General features: G+C 35.8%; 1 protein-coding gene across 2 annotated transcripts in view; it reads right to left on the reverse strand.

The window, feature by feature from the left end:
- The window catches only part of LOC113049761 (transmembrane protein 132E), a 293,725-nt gene that overhangs the window by 20,455 nt on the left and 246,345 nt on the right, over window positions 1-26,925 (reverse strand). For both annotated transcript variants that reach the window (XM_026212377.1, XM_026212376.1), the window contains exons 3-5: window positions 21,028-21,165; window positions 15,419-15,611; window positions 4,358-4,501 (exon numbers count right to left, since the gene is read on the reverse strand). In XM_026212377.1, the coding sequence (XP_026068162.1) occupies window positions 4,358-4,501; window positions 15,419-15,611; window positions 21,028-21,165 (475 nt within the window). The remainder of the gene's footprint in view (window positions 1-4,357; window positions 4,502-15,418; window positions 15,612-21,027; window positions 21,166-26,925) is intronic.

Here is a 26,925-nt window from a genome sequence, read left to right on the forward strand (position 1 = left end):
CAAGTTAATAGTGAGAATTGGACATTAAAGTGTTACCAATATTCTTATGTAAAGTGAAAGTATTTAAAGTGAAAAAGGTACATAAACAGCAAGCATTTTAAGGTTAGACTTTAAACTTTGATGTTAAATCCACTATTGTATTGCGTATAAATGTTCTACAGCCTATACACGGTATTAAGATCAATTACATAAGAAGTAACTGTAATTAAATTACAGAAAAAAGAGAAATCCCTTACTTTTTCAAGGGAAAAGTAACTGAATTACAGTACCCAATTACTTAGTAATTAGTTACACCCAACAATGTATACTATTAATCTTTGATAGTAGAAACTATTTTAACATTTTAATTTAAAAATACATCATCTTTAAAGGCAGAATTTAAAGATTTAAAGGCAAATTTGCTATTATCATACATTATACATTATTCAGACATTAACTGTATTGTACCAGTATCAAGGTACGTGACTCATCTAATTATGGCTTCAGTTTTCTCTACATGGGTATTAATGTCTAAATGTGTTTGCTGTATTAGAAATGTGTGCAGTGAGGATGCAAGCTAAGAACTGAAATGGAATGGGAACGTGTGTTCTCAGATGGCCAGTGTGATATTAGAGTCTTGAGATCAGCTGGGACAGACTGTTTACAGCTTCCTGCTCCCAAACAGAACAATGTAGATGTTCATGACAAACACACAAATAACTATTTTTTATGCAAAAGATACACCTTACTGGTCATATGAGAGTTTTTTATGACCAGCCTTTATACAGGACCAGCGGCAAACATGATATTAAAAGTAATTTCCATGCATGCAGCATATAATGTCATTCTCACAGCCATGCATGTACCCATCTGTTCTGGCATCCCTACACAGAAGTAAAAGCATCGGCTCTAGGCGAATAAGCCCTGTTACAATAGATACTCGTGACTACCTTTTGAATAAGATAAGCAAAAAAAAAATGTTACTGGGCCCTGTAACCTTTGCCATTTGTATGACGCTTTGTTCGCCACTGCACATAGTGTTTTATTGAACTGTCAGGACTCACGTTGTCTCAGCTTGAAGGGCTCATCTTGAATTAGCTTCTAAAGTTCAATGGCCCGGGCGGCCAAGCAAACCCACTCAATAACACCAGAGCTAATGCTCTGCCCAGGCACTGCGACACACACGGCTATTCTGAATCTTAAAACAGATAAACAACAAATGCCCTTACAGACCATCTCGGATGACTTATGGATCTCAATCTTGCCGGACAGATGACACTCCGAAGCATAGTATTATTTCGCTACATTTTGGATATGGTTTATAGTCAAATTGTTTTCTACTTTAGATTCTGTCTTGCCATGGAACAGATGGCGAAGATTGTTGAAATGATTGTTTCCTTCAGAAAAGGACACAGCAATATTTTCTGGCCTGTATTTATAAGCCCCTCAGGTGGAACCAACTGTCCCTTTGTGTAAATATAGAGAAAATAAATTCATTAATTGACTAAAATATATAAGCTTAACCACTGAATTGATAGGGAATTTAGCTGAAGACACAATTTTATTTTAAAGCAGCAGATTTTAACTTTGTTGAACTGATGGCCCTTCATTGTCTAACACAATTTTCAAAGATATTTCCACTAGTAGTCTTTTTTTTTTTTTTACATACATTTTAAGAATTTGTAGGCATTCAAAAAAATTCATTTTTCAATTCAAGAAATTTTTAAATCATTTTCATTAAGTTATATTATAATTATTATTAATAGCATTGGAAGTAACAGTACAGGTAAAGCAAGTTACATAATCAGATTTAAGTGTCTACATCACTTTGTGGAAATATTTGTGTAATGCTGCCCAAATGTTCACGCAAAAAATGAAGGCATGGTTTTAGTGATCACAGTTAGTGTTAAAGTAGCCATGTCAGGGAGATGCTGTGTGTTTCTAGGCAAAAGCAAAATCACTTTATTTGGCCTTTCGCAAGTAGATGCATTTAGGAATCTTTAAGATTAATTACAACAGAACAGCAACGCTTTTTATGGACGACTGTTTCGTACTTTGCTACAACAATCTGGTGTAGCTGAATTAGCTACTGGAAGTATGTTTTGTTATTAGTTTAAGTATCTGCATCGTGTGTGTGTGTGTGTGTGTGTGTGCGTGCGTGGATGTGTGTGAGAGAGAGAGACAGGGTCACACAGTGGAGTCAGCTGTCTTTACCGTTCGTCCGTGGCATGTGTTACTACATACACATACAAGCTTCATCACTGTGTCTGTCACCCGAATCTGTTCCTCTTTCGGCCTTGAACTGATGGTAAAACTAAGGACTTTATTAACTGTCTTTATATTTATTTTGAAAGATGACGCTCATGGTTATGGAAAGGGGCATTACATTTCTGATGAGTGCTTGCTGTGTTCGGCCAATCACAATGCACTGGATCAGTTGGCCAATCAGAGCAGACTGCTCTTGTCAGAAGGAGGGACTTTGTAGAAAACAACACATTTGAGAGAAGCGGGGAATAGAGGATTTAAATAATGTATAGTATTTGAAAAATAATGTTTTTTTTTTTATATTAAAGCATGTCAACATATTCTGTTACTCCAAATACACAAAATAATGATCTTTAAAAAAGCATCATGTGACCCCTTTAAAAAGGAACAGTTTACACAAAATATATCGTTTTTGAGTCATAAGCTTACTGGAAGGAATGACTATTACACAATAGCCGCATTTCCACTGTCGGGCCAGTGCGAGCCAGGGCTTAAAGCGGGCCGGGCGGGGCTCATAGCCTCGGGCCAGTAGCACCGAGGCCAGAGTAGCGCAGGGTTTCCACAGGGGAGCTTGAAGCTCCGCTGCTCATCACTAAAACATGCCCTTTACACGCCTCTCAGAACAACGTCATAAAACCTCATTATTTCACTAGAGAAGTTATCAGAAAACTAAGAAATAAGTCACTGGAACATGCGCGATCACCAAACGAACATGATAAAAGCGGCCGTTTGTTTGCATGCTTTGTTATATATTCAAATTCAAAAGCATGGATGTTTTAACTATTGAATCAAGACTCAAAATTAATCACACATAAATACACTTTCTATTTTATTTATTTATTTTTAACGCTTATGAAAATAGCCTGCTTATTCAGTCGAGCCTGTTTCTGTTTATTTGTAGTCACAGTGGCCTATACGTCACATTAAGAATGAATGATATCTTTATTTTTATAAAGGTTCCCGAACAAAACATTATTATATTTTTATAATAGGCAACATGAGCTAAACTCTCGAGACGAGGCTTGTTGTAGATAATATAAGTTACTAAATAAATACACGATTGTGATAGAGAATAAGAAGCTGACGTCTGATTTCTTCAAGTGGTCATATTTACCATGTTTAATGTTAATGCCCAGCGTGCATAGTCTTTTACATCGCTTATAAATATTTCTGCCTTGTTTAGTGATTATAATCCACATCGGATCAAGTTATTTCAAACACTCGCTGCTGACTAAGAGTGAGTTTAGAGCTCAACTGATTTAAAAAAGTCTTTAATGCTGGTGTTAAAGTTGTTATCTTTCTGAAATGATTCGCGCTGACGCTCTCTAGACACGGAGAAACTCCGCCTTTGTTCGTAACCCCTCATCTAGCCCCAGCTGGCCCGCTTTGGCCCAAGGATTTCGTCGGGCCGAAAAAACCTGGCCGTTGGCCCCAATGAAGCCCCGGCGAGGCACGATTAAGCCCTGGAAGTGACAGTGGAAACGCGACTGGCCCTGGCACGCACTAGCACGCCCGGTCTTAGCTCGATAGTGGAAACACGGCTAATAATTACTTATAAGTGGATTTAGAGGCCTTATGGTGCTTCATTTTTGGACTTTAAATATCATGACAATTAACAAAGTATGGAAAACAGCTACATGAAAAAAAAATCCTTTCTATACATATTTGCATCTATAAAAGTTCAATATGACTTTGAGGTAAATGACACAGTTTCCACTTTCCCTCTCTTTAAACCGAATTGTCCAGCTCCGCTTGCAACTAATCCTCAAGATGTGTCATTTTAGTTTATAAAAAGAGCTTTGGTGCCCTGCTTTCTAGAAGACTCTTCATTTAAGGGGCATTAAACACAAGTCAAGTGTGTGGCCTCTGATGCTATTCAATGGGAAATGCTTCTCTGCAGAGCACTCAACCCTTCTGATGTACTGTCTGAGACTGAAAAGACATCGATACCTCAAGGGGATCATGAAAGCAGTGGCCACAGGAGCATATATAAACTCCGCTTAAATGAGGTTTTGATGGTCATTTTATGGTCTCTTAAGTAGACCGCAATTGATTATGAGAATAGTAGAGGAAGTCCTGGATCACTAAACCGCTCAATGTAGGCGGGACGTACCTTGACAATGTCCTCATTGAATGAACTGCACTTCAAAGGGGATTGCACATCAGTGACTGCTCCGTTCAGCTCTATGGAAACCACCTTGACAGGGATGGCCACAGTTCGGCCAGTAAGAACTGCCGTGTTGATAATCTCAGTGTCCTGGATATGGAAGAAAGAAAGAGGGGGAATGAGAAAGAGTATGAGTCAGGAGGAAAGTAGAAGTTCACCTTTCCAAAGACCTGAATGTTCAGGAAAGCCCTGGAGTCATGGCTAAACTGCTTAATAAAGTGTAAAAACAGTATCTATATTAAAGTCAAAAGCGATGGGCTTCCCTCTCTCTCAGAAAATGTCAGAGCAATATAAATTCTGGTTGACTGGAATTAGAATTAATTCAGACACCTGAAATTAGAAGCGTTCACGACGCAGGAATGCGTCCCTTCAGATTTTCCAATGCAATTTATTCAAAATGTGTATTTTTGATAATTATATTGCGTGATTTTTCTATAATAGTACAATATTGCAGAATAAATGACTGAAATTCAGTCACTCTCTGTAAACAAAATAGTCTGAAAAGGTTTGCATGATACTGATGCTCAACACATAAAAAAAAACTTTCAAACAAAAAATACCCACAAATCTCCTTAAATTTCCACACACAGATGCCAATGCTTGGTACATGAATCATAAGAATGGTTACAAATAACAATGATTATTTGAGAAAAGTAACAAACTCATTCTGACATCACAAGACAACTAAAGTTACCACTTGTGACACCATCATCAACAATAACAATGTAGATAAAACTGGCAAACAGTCAAACAATGCAACCATATACATTATTTATGCCTCAGTGAATGCTGGGAAGAGAGCAAATAGGGTTGATCCACAAAACCAGTGCAGGCTGACCTGAACTAAAATGTTGTGCCTATTTGAATAAAATAATAATAATGTAAAAGCATATAAAGCATTGAAAAGTGCATTGAAATTTATTTATTTTTTCTAAGGAAATTCTGTATATATATATATATATATATATATATATATATATATATATATATATATATATATATATATGAAATGCGCTGAATTCCTAAATTGAAAATAAATGGCAAGAGCATTTTGCTTTCTTAAGAAGAAAGCACTATTATGATACTGGAAAAGCACAATAGCTGTAAAGCTTTAAATATCTTATCTGAAATAAATGCTAAACAGAACATAAATCTTAATCAGAAAGTAAGAGAAGAATACATGCCGTAAAATATACGAAGCTTGAAGAATCGGATGTACCTGTTCAAAATAGTGATTTGTGACAAACTTAAATGGGATTGAGATTCTCATTTACTTTTTATAAATCCTCTTGGGCTATAGCAGTTATAGTACTCCACGGTAATGGATTAACTTTTAAAATACTCTGTCCTGAGCTTGCCAATTTAAAAGTTTCCCTGTTAGATGACACATGCAAATAAATCTATGCTTTCAATTACATCTCAAAAGCTGAAGCCAATTAAAGAGCACATTGGCTTTACAATTGCTTTCCAAGAAAAATCAGTTCATTATTTTGGATAGAATTGCTGCAGGGATGTTGCACAACTAACTGTAAATTATTTCCCTTGTGGCCGACAGGAATAAAGCAAAGATTATGCAGCTCTCTCTCCACTCTCACTCTCTCCCTCACGTTTCAATCAAAATGGCATATTTGAGAAGAAACTTTCTACCGAGATCCATTGTTTTTAAACAGGCATTTAGAAAAGTACAAATAAAAGCATGCATGTATGAATGAGAAAGCCAAAGTCTTATTTGAACTGGTTTCAAATCAACATCACTTGAATGTTTTTATGTCTAAAGTGCCCTTTTAGGTTGTCAGGGTGGAAAATAATGTATTCCAAATAAAATGGCTTGACTTCATTTGGAAAAGCTGATTTTCTTATCTTTTTGCTTTGGCAGGCTAAACTGCTTTAAAGTCCAAACCAGGTGCATCAATTTTGTCCACACTGAATGAAGAAGAATGATGCCCAGGGTTCCTGATCACAAAACATGCCATAGTCCTGCTGCAGGGTGGTATGAGGACTGCAGATGTGGCTTGAGCAATAAACTGCAATGTCTGTAATATAAGGCTGATGATACACTGGGCAACTTTTTGAGCAATGTTGCCAGGCAACTTTGGGAAATGTTGCCGTCAACAGGCAACCAGGTGAGACACAGGGCCCACAACTGATCTAAAATATCCAGATAGAAATTTATTACCAATTCTCAATGGGAATGTGCCCAAGCCAAAATATGCCCAGCAAAATTGCTCAAAAAGTTGCCCTGTGTATCATCAGCGTAAGACACCTAAGACAGAGCTACAGGAAGGACAGCTGATTTTAACCATGTGTCCCTCCAAACATATTCATGAACTTGCGAGTGCTTTGGTGGAAGAGAGTGGAATCATCTCATAGCAATAACTGGCAAATCTGCTTTAGTCAATGATGATGAGATGCACTGTACTTAAAGCAAATTTTAAAAAAATTGTCAACTGGCCACTAGGGAGTCAAGAGGGCTCCCCCCATAGACTCCCCATGTTAAAATGCCCAACTTTACAGCAGAAAAAAAAATGTTTACAGCCTGGTTCAAAAAAAGTTTCTTTATGACTGTGAGTTTTTATTTTATTTTTATAACTCATCCATTTAAATTATATTAAGCCTCAAAGTTTTGCATAATTAAGGACATGGCCACTTGAGTGACAGTTGGATTGCTACTGCTGTCACCACCGTCGAGCTAGGTGTGCGTGGTTTCAGCAAGCAGCTCCCGTCTCTTTCACCATTTTCGATTATCCGTGAGTGACGCGCTGCCAAGATGTCAACAGCTGGCTCCACTTACTTTAGGCTTCAAAAACTCTCTTTCAGAAACCTAGTGGTGACGTCACGGACACTACGTCCATGTTTTTATATAGTCTATAGTTAATACCACTAATAATAATGGTAATAGTACAAACATTCATGGCCATATATATATACATAGATACATACATACATAAAAAAATGAGAGAGAGAACTCGGTTGAGAAACAGTTAAGAAATCAATGTACATATAAAATACTGGTCACAAATTATTCACCACTTTCTAAATAATAAAAGTATATCGCATCGAACAATAATTATATATATATATATATATATATATATATATATATATATATATATATATATATATATATATATATATATATATATTGTCAATGCAAATATGTAATAAACTATGCATCTCTATACAAATTACAAGTTGTATCTGATGCACTTTTATGCTGATGCACTGATGTGAATCTTAGCATATACTATATATATATATATATATATATATATATATATTAATTAATGAACATTATTTTTTATAGTTTTATTTTTCACTAACAATAACAACCACAGTTGAATGGCACTAGGATTTTGTCACATTATTGCATTACATATTGTGATGCAGTATTTTCATTTTATTGAAAAGCACATACTTTTACTCTTTATTATCTCTCTCTCTTTTTTAGCATGAGAGAAGTCGTAAATGTTGTACTTGCAAATAACATCTGAATTAGGTTCTCTTTAATATCTCCCCACTGAGCAAATTAGTTATTATCTCAGAATTACTCAGATAGCTTTAGCTGAAACTGCATAATCATAATTTTAATTCAAAGTGCATTTCTGGCCTGCCTGCCATGTGGAAGTCCTGGGTACTTGCACTAAGAAATAAAATTCATTACAGGCCTCTGCAAAGGCTTTTCATCCTGTAGCCGACCGACTCTATTCTCTACCGGACATAATATTTTTATGCAAGGTAAACTTTAAAGGTCAACAACATCCACCCAATGAATTTATTTTATTTATACGATTCATGTTTGGAAAAAGCCTATTGTGCTGGTGTTGCCTACCACTGTCATTTCCTCACCTCTAAGCAAAAACTTAAACAGATGGTCATGGACACACAGGGACTCTCAGCAAAGAAAGCTGATTCAAATCCAGGTTTATTTTCAGCAAATAATAACTAAGCTCAGAGAAGACTACAGTAATAACATGAATAATAACATGAAGATTTACCTTTGAGTTTATTGAGTCTCTCATCCCTTGCAAAAAAATATTGTGCAGTGGTACTATGATGACGTTTCAGATGATAATACCATGGAATTTGATTCATAAAATGCTGTAGTATTACCATAATACATATGACCCCATACCATTCCTTTAATTCTTTTTAACCTAACAATTCTACACTTGCATTTACATGGTTCCCGGGGTAATAATAATGTGATAATAACATGTTTTTAATGATGCTTTTTAGTATCATAGTAATATAACAAACTGCTTCAACATAAGAGACGGGTCATCGCTGCCTTTCATTCTGAATCATTTTAAAGTGACAGCAGTGTGCGAGCATGTTGTTGGGAATGCAAGTATCATTTTCATGGTGGGCAGTATTTACAGTGACAGACAGTGACAGTGCAAGCTGAACAGTCCCACGTGATGGGTGAAACCACCAGCTCAGATGGATATAGACAGCTTTAGCTCTAAATAACAGCACGGGAGCTTTTGCAAGCCATTAAACATTTCACACACAGCCGGAGCAGGGTAAACCTGAGCCTGTTATCACATACGGAAAAGATACCAAAGATACAGGCTATTTGATATAAAACACTGCTGAGGTGACAGACTGTCCTAACCATGAGATTTTTCGAAGCAATTTATAGTTGTGTGCACTGTACTATGAATGACCAGCTTGGTATATAACAGCAAATGCTTTATGGATTCAAACAAGGATGTATGTTGCTGTGGTCAGGTGGCTTGCTATAAAATATGAGCATTTTACAGTCAACTTGAAATGGCCATTTGAATTCTGTAAAGTGATATAAAACAGGATATTTTACCTGATATTTCTGTCTGAAACATGTAAGGTAAGACTAAATTCTTTCAGTCAGAAATAAAACAGATTGTACTAGAGTGACTGTTTTAAAGTGAATTTAACGCTGAAAAGTCATATGTATCATATTTTTATTTACATTACATTCTAAGGTCAGGTAATTTATGACCCTGGACCACAAAAGGGTCATAAGGGTAAATTTTTTGAAATTGAGATTTCTACATAATCTGAAAGATGAATAAATAAACTTTCAATTGATATATGGTAGGACAATATTTGGCTGAGATAGAACTATTTGGAAATCTGGAATCTGGAAAGGAGCAAAAAAAAAAATAATAATAATAATAAAAATTTGTATAAAGTCATCTTTAATTTGTCCAAATGAAGTTTTTGAAATTGGATATTACGAATCAAAAATGAAGTTTTTATATATTTAACGCAGACAATTTACAAAATATCAAAATGATCTTTACTTAATATCCTAATGATTTTTGGCATTATATATACAGTATTGTTCAAAATAATAGCAGTACAATGTGACTAACCAGAATAATCAAGGTTTTTCGTATATTTTTTTATTGCTACGTGGCAAACAAGTTACCAGTAGGTTCAGTAGATTCTCAGAAAACAAATGAGACCCAGCATTCATGATATGCACGCTCTTAAGGCTGTGCAATTGGGCAATTAGTTGAATTAGTTGAAAGGGGTGTGTTCAAAAAAATAGCAGTGTGGCATTCAATCACTGAGGTCATCAATTTTGTGAAGAAACAGGAGTGAATCAGGTGGCCCCTATTTAAGGATGAAGCCAACACTTGTTGAACATGCATTTGAAAGCTGAGGAAAATGGGTCGTTCAAGACATTGTTCAGAAGAACAGCGTACTTTGATTAAAAAGTTGATTAGAGAGGGGAAAACCTATAAAGAGGTGCAAAAAATGATAGGCTGTTCAGCTAAAATGATCTCCAATGCCTTAAAATGGAGAGCAAAACCAGAGAGACGTGGAAGAAAACGGAAGACAATCATCAAAATGGATAGAAGAATAACCAGAATGGCAAAGGCTCAGCCAATGATCACCTCCAGGATGATCAAAGACAGTCTGGAGTTACCTGTAAGTACTGTGACAGTTAGAAGACGTCTGTGTGAAGCTAATCTATTTTCAAGAATCCCCCGCAAAGTCCCTCTGTTAAAAAAAAGGCATGTGCAGAAGAGGTTACAATTTGCCAAAGAACACATCAACTGGCCTAAAGAGAAATGGAGGAACATTTTGTGGACTGATGAGAGTAAAATTGTTCTTTTTGGGTCCAAGGGCCACAGGCAGTTTGTGAGACAACCCCCAAACTCTGAATTCAAGCCACAGTACACAGTGAAGACAGTGAAGCATGGAGGTGCAAGCATCATGATATGGGCATGTTTCTCCTACTATGGTGTTGGGCCTATTTATCGCATACCAGGGATCATGGATCAGTTTGCATATGTTAAAATACTTGAAGAGGTCATGTTGCCCTATGCTGAAGAGGACATGCCCTTGAAATGGTTGTTTCAATAAGACAATGACCCAAAACACACTAGTAAACGGGCAAAGTCTTGGTTCCAAACCAACAAAATTAATGTTATGGAGTGGCCAGCCCAATCTCCAGACCTTAATCCAATTGAGAACTTGTGGGGTGATATCAAAAATGCTGTTTCTGAAGCAAAACCAAGAAATGTGAATGAATTGTGGAATGTTGTTAAAGAATCATGGAGTGGAATAACAGCTGAGAGGTGCCACAAGTTGGTTGACTCCATGCCACACAGATGTCAAGCAGTTTTAAAAAACTGTGGTCATACAACTAAATATTAGTTTAGTGATTCACAGGATTGCTAAATCCCAGAAAAAAAAATGTTTGTACAAAATAGTTTTGAGTTTGTACAGTCAAAGCTAGACACTGCTATTTTTTTGAACACACCCCTTTCAACTAATTGCCCAATTGCACAGCCTTAAGAGCGTGCATATCATGAATGCTGGGTCTTGTTTGTTTTCTGACAATCTACTGAACCTACTGGTAACTTGTTTGCCACGTAGCAATAAAAAATATACTAAAAACCTTGATTATTCTGGTTAGTCACATTGTACTGCTATTATTTTGAACAAGACTGTATATATATATATATATATATATATATATATATATATATATGTATGTGTGTGTGTGTGTGTGTGTGTGTGTGTGTGTGTGTGTTTTAAATTTTGACCCATACAATGTATTGTTGGCTATTGCTACAAATATAGTGACTACTACAAAACAAAATGAAAAATAATAAAAAATATATAACTTTTTTTAATGCAATGAAAAATGCATTTCTGCTGTGAACAAATAAATGATCATGAAAGCCTGATGTATAAAAAAGTATCAATGTTAAAGTGTCAATGTTACTTTAGAAAAAGGTCAAGTTTAAAGTCTTAATCTATCCCTCAGGTTTAGAGCCTGAGGAAAAAACATAAGGTCATCATGACCTCACGTCCAGAATCTTCCCTTTTTCATATAACAAGACTCTTCCCTTGTCCGAAAGTTTGTGTATGTGTGTGCTCATGATACTAGCCCTGACTGGAAGGCTGTGTCATATTTTATTTATGATGTACTATTGAAGCAGGAGCAGAAGTGAAGCCCATGTAGGCAACACATCCTCTGTCCCCCGCGTGCTTATCCAGGACCGCCTTCACATGCCAAAACTGAGCTATTTCAAGAAAACACACTGAGCTGATCCTATATGCGTGTCTCTCGCTGGCCAGGTTTGAAAGAGCAGTTTATGAGGTTGAGAGACTGGCTTTGTCAGGTAAGAGGGCTAATTGTGGCCAGACTGAGCCTGTTGGGAAAAATGGCAGAGGTTATACATAAGTCATAGTGTTTCATCCAGTATGTAGAGACCAAAGTTCTGAGAACACCTCTGAGAATGCTTCTACTGAGGAAAAAAGGTAAATAGATGTTTTAAATTGAAGTGCAAAATTTGCCCAGAATATGTCTTTAATTTAATAAATAAGCTTTCAATTGATGTATTGTTTAATAGGATCGGACATTATCTGGCCGAGATACAATTACAGAAAATCTGGAATATGAGGGTGAAAAAAATCTAAATACTAAGAAAATCGCCTTTGAATATGTCCCCATAAAGTCTTAGCAATGTATATTACTAATCAAAAGTTAAGTTTTGATAAATTAACTGTAGGCAATTTATAAAATATCTTCATGGAACATGATTTTTACTTGATATCTTAATGATTTTTGGCATAGAAGAAAAATTTATAATATTGACCCATACAGCGACTTAAGGTTTTGTGGTCCAGGGTCACACATGTCAAATGTAAACAGATATGAAATATGATATGAAAGATGTAAAATGTAAACAGATCAGATACTTAGGTACCAAACTGATACAAAAAAAGTAATCTTAAAAGTCTTTTTAATAACATTTGTATTACATCTCAGATTTCAGTGTGGTTTTTGAATCCCACTGTGCTTAAACACCCACTTTCTCAAACTCTGCTTTGTGTCCAGGGATTTATATGTGTGATTCAGAAATTCATATGTGTGTCACCTATTGTATACGTATATGCATGGTGTTGTATCTGTATATGGGCGCCTGCTCTGTATGGGATACTCATTAGATGATCTGAATGTGAACGTGTCTGTGGGTGTATGAAGTGGGATTTGCTCGCCTAAATCAGTGCAGGATTCATTTCATGCGCTTTGCATGCAACATTTAGGATTTGCCATTGTTGTGTCTATAAACACCTCTTATATGAGCCTTACTGATTGCTTCCTACTTACAAATTCCCCAGTGAGGGCGAGCAGACTTCTTGTGTATTTAGAACATTTATAAAGAAGGTCTTTTCATGCATAAAGCCCACATAAACACATGGCATATCATGTATATTACATATTTTCCAGCTATTGAACACTCACATCCATGTGTCTAACACTTAAGCTCCGATCCAAAACCTTGTGAATTGCCTCGCTGTCTGCTGATTGATATAGACTCTTGTAATGACTGATTTGGAATGGTCTACATATTCACAAAATGTAAAAAACAAACAAAAAAAAAAAAACATGAAGCTAATTTTATTAACTATATAAAAAAAGTGTTTTCTCACAATCTTTGATTTATTTTTGCAGTTTGTCGCAGTACATTCTGGGATTTCCTACTCCGTAAATAATAAATGTGGTGCCACCTTGGAATTTAGGTCGAAATAAGGTATCTCAGGAAGCAAAAAATATCGGAGCCCACCAACTACGCTTTGAAATGCTGCCTACGGAAGCAGCTGACTAGGTTTTGGAACTGAGCTTATATCTGTTCTTATATTCTTTGTGTGTGTGTGTGTGTGTGTGCATGAAGGGAGGTAGTGAAAAATTGAGGCCTTGGCTCTTGCTCTGCCGCAGTTTTCAGTATTTCCCTCATGATTGCCTTGTTTTGTATTCACTTCTTGTTATTTGAACTGCTATATTCTGCCTGTGCGGGGCTTTGGAAACACAGCGATAGGTTTCAGGGAGGGATAGAGGATACTGACAGGTCAAAGAAGCCTCTCTACATGAAGCAAAGTGTCTTTTCTGCTGCACCTGGTCCCCGTGTACTGAATCATGCTAGAGTTTAAACATACACACATATTACAGGGGAGAGCTAATGGCCCTAAACAACCAAAGATGAATTTTGATAGCTGAACAATAGAGTGTGGTACTTAAGGCGGTCGCACACCGGACGAGAAGCGCCGCGTCGCGTCGCGCCACATATAGGACAACTCAAGGTATCGCACACCAGACGCACACATTCTATATGCGTGAGCTCAATTTCGCAGCAAGATGGGAGAGTTTTAACTTCATCTATTATTATTATTTTAAATATATGATTTTAATTGATAAAAGCTGAGTTTTGAACGTTAATTAATGAAAAGAATCTGTGTTGTTATAATAAGTCTGTTATTGTTTTGTTGTATCTGTTGTCTAGGCAACTGTGCAGCTGAAAACGTAACCAAACACTTTTTAATATTTTATTTGAATGAAACAAGTGTACTGTATTTTAATTTCAGTTTCAGTTTATAACATCTGGGTTTTTTAATATAAAACTATGTAGATGGCGCTCTGTGGCGCGGCAGAAATTTGAACAGCGTTCTGAGTCGTAGCTGGGCGCCGCGGACAGATGCCGAATGGCGCCGCCGGTGTGCGTACTCCCATAGAGAATAATGTGTTCGAATTTTAAAGACGTGGCGCGACCCGACGCGGCGCTGCGCTTCTCGTCCGGTGTGCGACCCCCTTTATAGGGGGAGTGGGTAAGCATCAGGAACCCTTTCTAGCCCTTTCCAGAGACCTATTACCTTTAAAAAAAACTATGGTGAAAAGTGTGATTTTTTTTTTTTTTCTTTTCTTCTTTTCATTTCGGACTTATAAAAGCCTTGAGAAAAAGATGTACACTTCAACAAACTTTTATATATATGTGCTGACCTTTATTTTGTAGATAAAAGAACTGCACTCTCTCTCTCTCTCTATATATATATTAATAAACAAACACAAAAGGGTTATGTGCATGGTATTTTGTGATTGACAGGCATTCCTATTCAGTGTGGCCACAGATGTCATGTGGGCCTCGCGATAAAGTATAAACCTATCAAAACCTATCAAAGTCAGCCTACTCTGAGCTCTAAGGTTGTTAAGTCATGGTATACTGTATGCATCTGTAGGACCCAAACTTCAGTGTGATTTCCATATCATTTTCAAAATCCAACAGTGTTTGCAGAATTTTGCAGGATGATTTTAAGAACCTTTTTTTTTTTTTTTGCTTCCAATTACATTTTTTTATTTGAATCGGGAAAAATAATTCCAGAACCAAGGCTGCTGAAAATGTGTCCCCTTGGAATTATAAGGTTCTATCTGACATTTTTGTCAAAATTGAGTTATTCACATATTCTTATTCTTATTATGTGATGTTTTATTTTAAGTTGTGTACATTTTGGGATTTTTTACTGAAAAAACAAAAAGGTTCTATCTACAGAAGTCTATGGAACACAAAAACTTTAAAGCTCAATATCTCAAAACTACTCAGAACGCAGATAGAACCTTATAATTCCAAGGGGACGAATTGTTTTGACATACTGGTTTGACAAGTTAAATTACATTTACAATTTCTCAAACTTTATGACCCTAGGTGGCAGAGAGGAAGAACTTCTTACCATTAAAAGTGGAATGATGGCTTGGATGTCCTTCTGCACAACCGTCAGCTCTGTGACCACCTTTTCTGCGTCCGAGGCTGGATTCTGGCCCCTGTAATCAATATTCCAGTTGATTCTTCTGGTGACTGATAGACTGGTGAAGTTCTCCATCTCAAAGTCTAGCTGCATAATTTCGATGCTGGCAGCCATGTCCCTGAAGAGACACAACAAGATCACATGACAGGGAGTGCCCTTCATGTATCAATAATAAGGCTGTAAGAAAATAACAAAAAATACTGGCTATCCACCAGATTTAACCATTAAGCTCATTTAGAAGAGTCTAATGAGGGTCAGGTATGTATTTAAAGCTTAAATGGTTTAATATGCTGGTCTTCAACTAAAACAGATGGTCTGTCATGTATTAGGTATTATATATTAAAACAATCAGCAAATTAATCAATCAGAGAGAGGCCCATCTGCTGTTGGGGACTTGATTATAGGGGCTAAAAATGGATTTGCAAATTACAAATCTAACAGAACAAACGAAAAGAGAGCGTGTGTGTATATACATGACCAAAACAGGTCAACATGCTTGAAGTTTTACTTCTTTACTTATCAATTAAGGTGCCTCAGATTTTTGGTAGGCAATTATATGTGTGTAAAGTCATGATAAAAGCATTTTTCATTGGAGAAAATATGGAGTCATGTGACACGTGCACATTTGATGCATTTTTATTGATTTTTTTTTAATAGTATTTGAGCTCTCCTCCTCAGATAAATGAGTGTTTGTGTGTGTGTGTGTGTGTGTGTGTGTGTGTGTGTGTGTGTGTGTATATATATATATATATATATATATATATATATATATACATATCAGTAATATCTAAGTATTACTATTTTACTGCATTTTCACAGCTTTTGAAGTGCATAATTTCTGTTGCCATCGAATCTGTTTGCAAAAATATTTTCCTGAACCCTTTTTTGTCTTCCATTGTTTGGTGAAACCGGACGTCCTGCCTCAGACTGTCTTGATTGGTTGAGCCTACCAATATTTGTGTGTTGGCTATTTAAACAAATTAAGAAGTGTTTTTGCTTTTTGGGGGAATAAACCTATAAATGGCTTACTTGTAGTTATCCCTGCATATTAAGCTAGGATAGGGGAAAATAGTGCAATAAAATGTATTATTATTACTGTAACAGGAAAAAATACACATCACCTTTAATAAAAAGCAATTTAAGCAAAAATGCTGCACATTCACATAACAATAATCTTTGATTTCAAGTGCATTGGTGAAATGAACACAGTCATAAAAACAGCTGAGCACAACATTTAAGTAGCATATTGGAATTAAATTGGTGACACGGAAAATATACGGCAACTTCGCCCGGCAGATAGTTTCTTCAGAGCCTTTGCAGGAAACCTCCATAATGCATAGTGACAGGCTAAATGAGTTCTGTCGGTTGATCTCATGCACACTCATCAAGGATTATTTCCTTTATCTGAGACTCCTGTTCTACAGGTAGATGTGTTGATAGCAGCTGACAACCACGCTGAGAGAGAGCGGCCAAAAAATAAATTCCCTTTCTGGGAGTGTGTGCGCCTGTGGAAAAATGCTGCAGGGTTATCAAAATGTTATCTGTGGGGGGTAATTAATGTGTCAGGGCTGCAAAATCAAGAATTCTTATGGGGAATAAGATACTTAGAAGAGTTTTATATGTGACATGAAACTAGACTAAATAATTTAAACATTGAAATGTAAAAGTTGATTTAAATGTACATTTTTTACAGTCTTACAGTGTCCTAAAAACAAATTCATACTTTATAAGCCATACTTCAGATGTAGGAATGTAAATGATTTGCATGACAAAATGTAAAAAAGGGACATCTTGAAACAAATTTCTTTCACTATTATTCATTTTAAGTGAATAAATGAAGTTTCACTTAGATGTACACTAACATTCCCAAAAAAAGAATAAAAAAGGCAAGGATGCATTAAATTGATAAAATTGACAGTAAAATGATATATAAAAAAAGTATTTCAATTAATATAGATTTCAAATAAATGCTGTTTTCATCTAAGGTTTCTTCCCACAGGCAATCTGCTTCATGAACAGTTAAATGTTCCCCACTTATGCAATAAAATGTGTGTGTGTGTGTGTGTGTGTGTGTGTTGTTGTTGTTGTTGTTGTTGTCTTTGTGTACTGGAAGCTTATGTCACTAAAACAAAATCCTTGTATGTGAAAACATACTTGGCAATAAAGCTCTTTCTGATTCTGATTTCTGATTCTTCTGCAAAAAAAAAGTTTTCTTGTTTCCATGAAAATATCAGGCGGCATAAATAATTGCAACATTGATAATACTAATAATAAGTAAAGCCTCTTAAGCACCATATTAGCATTGAGAATGATCTCTGCATTCTCTGCTAGAAAACAAATGCTGTATTTGGTTTAGTCTTTTAGTGTACACTACACTACACTAGTGGCCAACTCTATGGTCTACAATGCCCCTTTGTTAGAAGATACTGTTTTGTCACTAATTGTTGTTGGGATAATTTGCAACTGATGTGGCTAATTAGAACTACAAAGCCATTAAGTGTGACTTTCCCACTAAAAGTTTAATTACTTTTCCTTTTGTTTGGACAGAAATATTTCAAGGCGAATGGGAATCAATCTGTATCAAACGTGTTTGCTTTCTTGATGTCCGTTCGCTGGACACTGCATTAACAAAGTTAATATTGCCTTAATTATTTAGCCATTGCTGAGGATCGATTGTCCAGCACAACAAGAGAAGAGGCCAGGGAAGAGTTTTGCTAACAATCAGTCATTAAAGCATTGCTAGAACAGGAGCCAGCTTTTAAAACGCCCTGCATTTAGAGTCATTTTAGGCTTGCTTAATTCTGGAGTGCAGAAACACAAAGAGAGAAAGAATTGGCGCGTGTGTGCCAGCAACTGAATCACTAATTGAAAATACACTAATGGAATGATGAGGCTTGTCTTATACTGACAAATAATGCCGGCTTTGCCTCCAAGGCCAGCCCTAAACCAAATGCGCAACGTTTGCTCCTAGCAGTGGACTCACTCATTAAAACCGTCAGAAAAGATAGATGGTGAAAGAATATGGGTGGCGTATGCAAAGAAATTTGCAAGTCTAAGAAGTGAACTGCAGTCTGTGGACAGAACGAGCTGCGTTAACTGAAAATCTATACAAGGAAACGGCGTCGACTTGCTAAAAAGTATTCATCTTCTTAGACAACAAGCTCATGCAGGCATTATTCTGTTGCAATACAAAAAGCCCCCAGCCTGATCTAGACATATATTCTCCAAAACAAAGAGATGGGTTCAACTGTGAAATAGGCTCAAAACAAGCAGTGCATTTTTGTTAGTTGTGGTGAAAAGTGCAAAGCTGTTTAAACTTGCATTAAAAATAACAAGCAACACCTCTCTATAGTCTGGTGTCACATTGGCGCTTGACAAAATGTCAGAGGCTGCTGAAATGTGCTGCACATAAATAAACTGTGATAAGTTTTACAGCAAAACGTTCAAATTTTGCCATTTAAATTCCATATAAAAGGAATCATTTTGTGTGAGTGTCAGACAGTTCAATAAATTGGTAAGGAGGTGATATATATATATATATATAATGATTGAAAAAAAAACATGTCCTACCATTTTTGTAACAACACTGTAGCAAACTGATATTTTTTTTTCATGTTTGCATTAATAATAGGAAATTCTTTTTGAGCAGCAAAACAGCATTTTAAAATGATTTCTGAAGGATCATGTGAGACTGAAGACTGGAGTAATGACTGCTGAAAAATCTATATTACCATCATCCCAGGAATAATGTATTACCTACGTTTATTTTAAATGTTAATAATGTTTAATAATTTTAGTGTTTTTACTGTATTTATTTATTTTTTTTTCAAATAAATACAGCCTTGGTGAAGATTAACAAAAATATTTGGATAGTAATCTGGTTATTTTTGTACTAACCATTTAAACCATTAGAATGGATTTCCTATTCTGTAATTGCACTCAAATGAAGATGGCTTTAAATAGCTTTAGTATGCTACATCGTATTACTTTTTTACAGCTTCAAGGCTATGGATATTAAATCAAACAACAGGCACTGTGTATGTACCATAAGAGATTTCGGTCTGACAATCATTAATAAAATAAAAAACAAAATAAATTAATACAATTTTGGAAAACCTTCTCTCTGCTGTTGTATTATATATTGTCTTTTGCTGGGCTGCTTAGTTTTAATTGGTAGTATAACTTTTCCTTTCTTTTTTCACTTGACTTAAGCTCCATCCTGATGAAACACGTTCTCTGTGGCAGCTGTCAGAATACACTGCATGCCAGGAAAGGCAGGAGGTAATCCTGTAAAAGTATAGTTTTTCTGGTAGCATGTATTCAGTCAAATTGTAGGGTTGCAGGTGAGTGACATGGACTTTTCACATGTCTGACACAAAAAGAAAATTACATGCCAGGGTCCACTTGATACAGAGGAAAAAAATAAGTAAAAAGTAAAAAGGTTAAGAGGCTTAGAAACATGTACAAAACAGCATGATGTTTAATTCAAATGACCTTGTAGATAATCTCTAAGTCGACTCTCAATCACCATGTCTTGACCTACGGGACAAAAGGCAATTCACGAGTTCATCTTGCCGATAATAATGTATAGAGAAGAATATTATGTGCATTTGGTGTGCTGCCCAGGGAGAGGGCTTTGAGCTCGGCATCGGCCTGAACACAGAGCGCTTCCCCCCAGGAATGGGTCAACGGTGAGGAGTAGCTGATGGAGGGATGCTGAAAGACTAGAGAGAATGAAGGTAAGGCTGCTATGATTATTTATAGTGTTTCACTCATAGTGGTTGGATAGATTACTGTGATTACTGATTGTGAATTAGATGCGCTGATTATCTGTGCGTGCTGTGGATTTATAGAAATGTGCATCTATTTCTAGTTCAATTAATTTGTGTTTATAAAGAAATATATATTCAAAAATCAGATCGATAATATCTTTCTCTGTCTCTCACTCTCTAAAGTCAGAAATCAGTTAGAATTATAATTTAGAATCAATCCTACAAGAATACTATTAGGGTCAAATAAGAAGCCCCATGAAGAAAACATTATCCTATAGATACATTTGACATTTTTTATTCATTCAAGTTTTTGTTATTTGATTTGGACGGCTTTATTTGATTCCAATAGGATTAATTCCAAATTAGGGTTTACAAAAGGACTTTTATGTTTCCTTTTCTTTCTTTTTTCGAATAGTGACTTTGAATAGTGATCTTTTAATGTAAGCCCTGCAATAATAATTTAGCATGAAAGAATACACAGGAAGTGTTAATTAATATTAGTAAAAAGGTTTCATTGAATGTAAGCCTCTCCGATTAAACATCCTTAAACAAAGGTTTTAACTGAACAGACGGCATTCTGTTTTAGTTGAGAGTTATTCAGATTAACTACAGTAGCAGATGAGTGGGTGAATGTTATGAGTCAAACATGAAAGTTTTTGTTGCTGATCTGCAACCATACAGCCATTCACTACACAGTGCTTAGTTTTCCACTGGGGAAGCTGTTTCTAGATCAGTGTACAAAAAGTGGGGAAGCTGCCTTACCCAGGGACTCCACTGATCTTGCTGGCTTCCACGGTTGCAATGGAGTGTTTGGCCCCGGATTGAACATCCCATTCAACCTTCCATTGGTTACTCCTCGACTTGGTGCTAAGGAGGTTCACCCCTTTCTTTGCTTTCACCCTGTAAAAACAAATAACAAAACAGTTATGCATTTGAGGATTCAGAAGGTGATACTGGAACACTGGACACTGCAATACTTAAAAACACTGTTTTAGTGGTAACACTTTATTTTAAGGACCAATTTACATGATCAATTATCGGCATGCATATTACTAGCATATTGTCAGTTTATTAGTACTTATAAAGCATATATTAATGCCTTATTCTGCATGACCAAATTTTTTATCTTTAAACCTGTCCCATGTACCTAAACTTAACAGGTAACTTACCTACTATCAAGTAGGAAATTATGAGTTTATTGAGGGAAAACAAAGTTTTTTATGTTTGTATGTTTTTTCATGGACGAGAAAACTTTGCCTTTTTTTTTTTTTTAAGTCTGCATATAATTGGTCAGTTGCGTGCAAAAATCGGACCAAATTTTCATGGTGTGCCTTTATGTCGGTGTGAAGTTGGTGTGAATTACGTTTTTTATTTTTGCTACTGAAAAGAGCACGATACAAAACCAAAATGTGAATGGACTTATCTTGCAAAAAAACAAAAAGAAAGGAAAACAACAACAACAACAAAATAAAATAAAATAAAATAAAATCCGTGCTTAGTACTTGCAGATTTGGTTAATGTTATATGAACCCCACTTAGAAACATATTTATAGAAGGACTATAAATCTGTGCTGCAAAACAAATCCTATTTCCCATAGATAGCACACATGGCTTCTGCATCTTCATTATGACCTCTGACTGTACATCCAAAAAATAAAATAAAATAAATAAATAAACAAAAACTTATGAGCATCTGTTTATGCACACTAAAGCTTATATCCATCATACAGTCCATTTCACCTCTGAATTTCATTTCTGAATGAAAATTCAAAAACATCAGCCTTTTCTCGGATCCAAAACCAGATTTCGATGATAAAATCCCTGTGGAACACCCCCCGCTCTCTCACAGAAGCCATAACATCAAACAGCACAGTCGTGCTGGGTTTCCAGCAGCTTATGTTTCAATAGATGGAAACTACTGCTGTTCTGTGAGCATACATGTACTGCTTAACACCTTGAACAGGTGCAGTGACACAAGGCATGGTAAATCATGCATGTTTTAGCCTCTGGATTACTGAAAACTATCTGTGTCCCTACTCTCTGATATCTGCCAATGAAAATCAACCACTCTGAGGTCTGGCTGCAGCAAAGAGCCATGCAACTGCAATGCAGCCATGCTATACAGAAATCCTATAGCACACATGCAAGACATGAGGTCATAAATAGACAAAATGAGACAGAAAAAACGGAGAGAATTTAGAAATCATTAAAATAGGGACGATTTCAGCAGTTAAGCAATTAGTTCTCTATCAAATTACGAAAAAGTTTAGAATTATATCAAGATGTTTCTCACACATTATTAATCCTGCTTGTAAAAGTGGACGAAGCAGCTGTACATATACACAATTGTGACTGCACATCAGTTCAATTCTATATTAATGCCAGCATTATATTTTATAAATTTTTTGGACATTGTTAATAAAGATTACTGGCATTTAAAAAAAAAAAAAAAAAAAACTATTTCACATTTAGTTAAATGTGTCACTTGCAGTTTCTTCATTTTCAATTTCTGAATGAATGAATGAATTTTTTTTCTGTGTACTGAGTTGCAACAAACAATTAGAACGTCTAGATCTATCAATTAGCCTTCAGCTAATTAAATAAAATAGTTAATGAGGCTTATTCGCTATATCACTTCGCAAAATAATTGTTTACAGTGATTATTATTTTTAATTAATGTCTTTATTTGAACACTGGTGTGTTTTTTCATGTTGCTACTATTTAATATCAACAGGCTGTGCTGCAGTGCCTAAACTTCCTTAACCGTGATAAAATCATCGTAACGCATTGAGGCCTCACATTGATCATTGCTTTTATTGAAGAACTAGCTAAGAACTTTACAAGAAAGTTCTGTAAGACGGCTGTTCTGCAGTGCTTTAGAGCCTACGGGAACCACACTAAATGGTTGACCAAACACTCATAACGTGACGAAACATTCATTGATAGCAGAAAGTGTCTCCAGGATTAACCTCAGACATGTTAACCTCAAAAACTCAGGCCTTTCTCTTTGAACTGCTGCTTCGTATTGCACTTACCTGATAAAAGGCGGCCTCTGCTTTGAGGAGCAGACCATGACCAACAGCAGAAGCTTCAGTCACCCATTTCAACAACACGGTCAACAGAGCCTTATCTCACCCCCTCAGCCTCTCCATCAAGCACAGTATTGATGATCATAGGCTGTACTGCACTTTTATAAATAATAAATATAAAGAAAAAACGCAGGTCTGACAGCAAAGCCTGTCTCATTTTCAAATCAAACACAATATCTTTTAGATAGGAGCAGTAATCACAGATTTTTGATGTAGCTCTTCACTTTACACAGCAAAAAACTGGAAATGGAGATGACTGGCAGGCAACCTCATCATTTTGTGTGATGATAGAGAGTACCGTGCAACAATTAGATTATTCAATTTATTAAGCATAGCGCTGAATTACTTTATCTTAAAAGCCTTGCATTGTCCACGTTAATTAACAGCAATCCACACTCAACCGTCAAATTTAACAAATGTCTTACGTCTTCAGGCCATATGTTACTAAATGAGCAATTTCAATATCTGGATTTTTTTTCAAAGAAACGAATCAGCACTTGAAAGTACATTTAGTGTGTAAGTGACTCCACACACACACACACACACACACACACAAAGCAAGTGACCACAGTGTCTGCTCTATATAAAATAAAAAAATAGAAAAACACCTTACAAATGAATGTGACCAATTTTATATCTTCCCTTCAGTAAGGCCATTATTAGGTATACAGAACGTGAAATAAATTAAATTAACACACAATCATATTCCTAGTCTTACTCTGATAGATTGTTGCATGCATCTCTTAAAAAGCTTTTTAAAAGCTTCTACATTTTATTTTAAGGTCCAGTTCTCACTATTAACTAACTATTGACTTGTGTTTCAATAAACTCCTTATTACTGCTTATTAATAGTTAATAAGGTAGTTGTTAAGTTTAGGTACTGGATAAGGATGTATCATTTGCGGTTATTTCAGATCGATTCATACTGAAGACCGGAGTACTGACGGCTTAAAATTCAGCTGTGCCATCAATGGAATAAATTTGATTTTAAAATATTAAAATAAAAAATCAGATGAAAATCAAATGTGTACATGCTTTATGAAACAGCAGCCATTGCAACCCTTCAGAAAACACCAGGTGTCCTCTGTGGTGAGAAAACAGTGATGTTTCTACAGAAATGTGCCCTTTGACAGCCTGTGCATAAACAAAACACTTAAGCTTATAGGGTTGATCTAAGATATGTTCAACACAACAGAAACTATGGTTTGACTTTCTATATCTAGAACAATGACCAGACACTAAAGTAGCCTATAGCACAGTGTGAAACACAAGCAGTGATGAATAACTCTAGCCTTCCCCGTAGTCTCTTACCATAAAAATTACCGTAAAAAAAAAACAAAAACAAACAAGCAGGATGAGAAATGTCAGCAGATGCATGTCTCTAAGGCATTAGGCACGCACTCCCTCTTTCTCTGCATTACTGCAAAATCTGTCCCTCTCTTCAATGTCTAAATCTGGCTGGCAAAGATTTTTTTCCACCCATTTGTAGAACCAGGGCTTTCCATTAGTTCCACTAGAGAAAGGGCCACTTGACATGAATAAATGATTGCTGGAGGTCTGCAGGCAAACACATCCAAGTCACAACACACAAAGTTTAGTGCATGTCACTGGATCTTTTCCTTTAAATATTAAAATGACACCCTCACCCTCAAGTGGCACATGTACGTGAAAACAGCTCCTTGTCCAAACAGATAATAATTTTTAACTTAAAAACACCAACATCTACAGATCATGTTGCGGTTTTATCGCTGTTGTGAACTGCAATGAAATCAAGATGCTATCAATGTCAGACAGCATTAGTTCCACCGACGCCTTCATTAAAATGGCCATTTGTGTCTTGGATCAGTATTTTTAGACCATGTATTTGCATGAGTTCCGCCTTCCATTTAGCACCAACAGAATATCTGTTCCATAACAAGTGTTCCATACGTACAATACTTCCCCTAGAATGCCTCCGAGCCTATTTGGGTGTAGATCTATCTATGCATCTATTTACTGATACATAGAAATGTTTGTTTATTGATACATGATATATATAAACAATCAAAAATATCTGCTTTGATTAGATCTACTCCCGCACACAAGACTGAACTAATTAGACTGGCCATCTGAGACAAACATCAATAGCTCACATGATCGGACTCATTCTCTGTGTGTGATTGATCGTTTCGTACTATTGACTAGGAAGGATCTATAGAGGCAGATGTTTATTTTGCACAATTCGGTGTACTAAGATCTGCCACTATTCAAAATACTGTTAAACTAAGCACAATGAAAAATGACAATGTGTGTGTGAGAGAGAGAGAGACAGAGACAGAAAGAGGGTACGCTGGCACCGAGAGGAAAGGAATTATGGCGTTTCTCTGTCACTTCGGAAGAAGATTTAGAACTGAGTGAGACAGGGCTGAACCTGCCAGTGAGGATTTGGACAAAGATGACAATTCATCAAAGAAGGAAAAGCGGATATTCAGAGCAAAATTGGTTCACCATTTAACTTAGCAACACAGGGCATTCAGAATGAGATCATATCTACTCAATCTATTTGACTTCCGTCATATCAAATAAAAATGCTGAGGCAATTCGAAAATGCTACGGCTGAAAAAAATATGAAGGGGATGTGACACTATTCATATTCTTTATGACAGTATAAAAATGCATGTAGTCTGGTTTTTTTTTTTTTTTGGTGGTGAATCTAGCAAAAATATAGAACAACACATAAACAATACCATTTAAAAGTTCGGGGTCAGTCAATTATATATTTTAAACTGTTATTCATAAACAGACTTTTACATTGCGAATAAAAAAGGATATATTTCAAAGAAATGCAGTCTAAAGGACTGTGTAACAATGAAGACTAAATTAATGAAAATTTAGAAAATTACATTTTAAATATATTCTCAAATACTAAACGGGTATTGTATAGGTGACAACATTTACGATAACACTGCTTTTATTGTTGTTGTTTTTGTTTTGTTTTTCGATCAAATAAACGCAGGCTTGATGGGCCTAAGAGACTTTCAAAACCATCAAAAAAATCGTACCGACCACAGACTTTTGAACGGTACTGTACAAATCAAATATATTATGAAATACATATGAAATAAAATATATTATATTGAGGACTGTTGAATACTGAAATAAATCTATTCAGATTTTAATTAAAAATAATTATCACAATCATTGTAATATAGTGATTAAAGTCATCTCATTATTACCATTTTTATTAAAATCTGCATAAATGAAATATACTGTAGTTCAACAAAAACTACCATAATGCAAAGTAACTTTTTAACTTAATATACTGATTGATTATTGATTTCACGTAATTATAATGTGGAAATGTACTCAATGTACTCAAACTAATGCAAAAAATATAATGGATAAACTCGATCAATTATTTAAAATAACAACGTCACCACATTACTACATAGTAAGCCTTGATACAAGAGTGATGCAGAGACTCAAGCAGCCCCCTCTCCTCTCTTCCTGCTGAAAGCTGGGAAGGTCCTGTGTTTTCAATGCAGAGAGAAAGACCGAGAAAAAAGAGAATGAGCCAGAACAATACAGGGAG

Source organism: Carassius auratus, chromosome 30 (assembly GCF_003368295.1).
Source record: "Carassius auratus strain Wakin chromosome 30, ASM336829v1, whole genome shotgun sequence".
In the NCBI taxonomy this organism is placed as follows: Eukaryota; Metazoa; Chordata; class Actinopteri; order Cypriniformes; family Cyprinidae; genus Carassius; species Carassius auratus.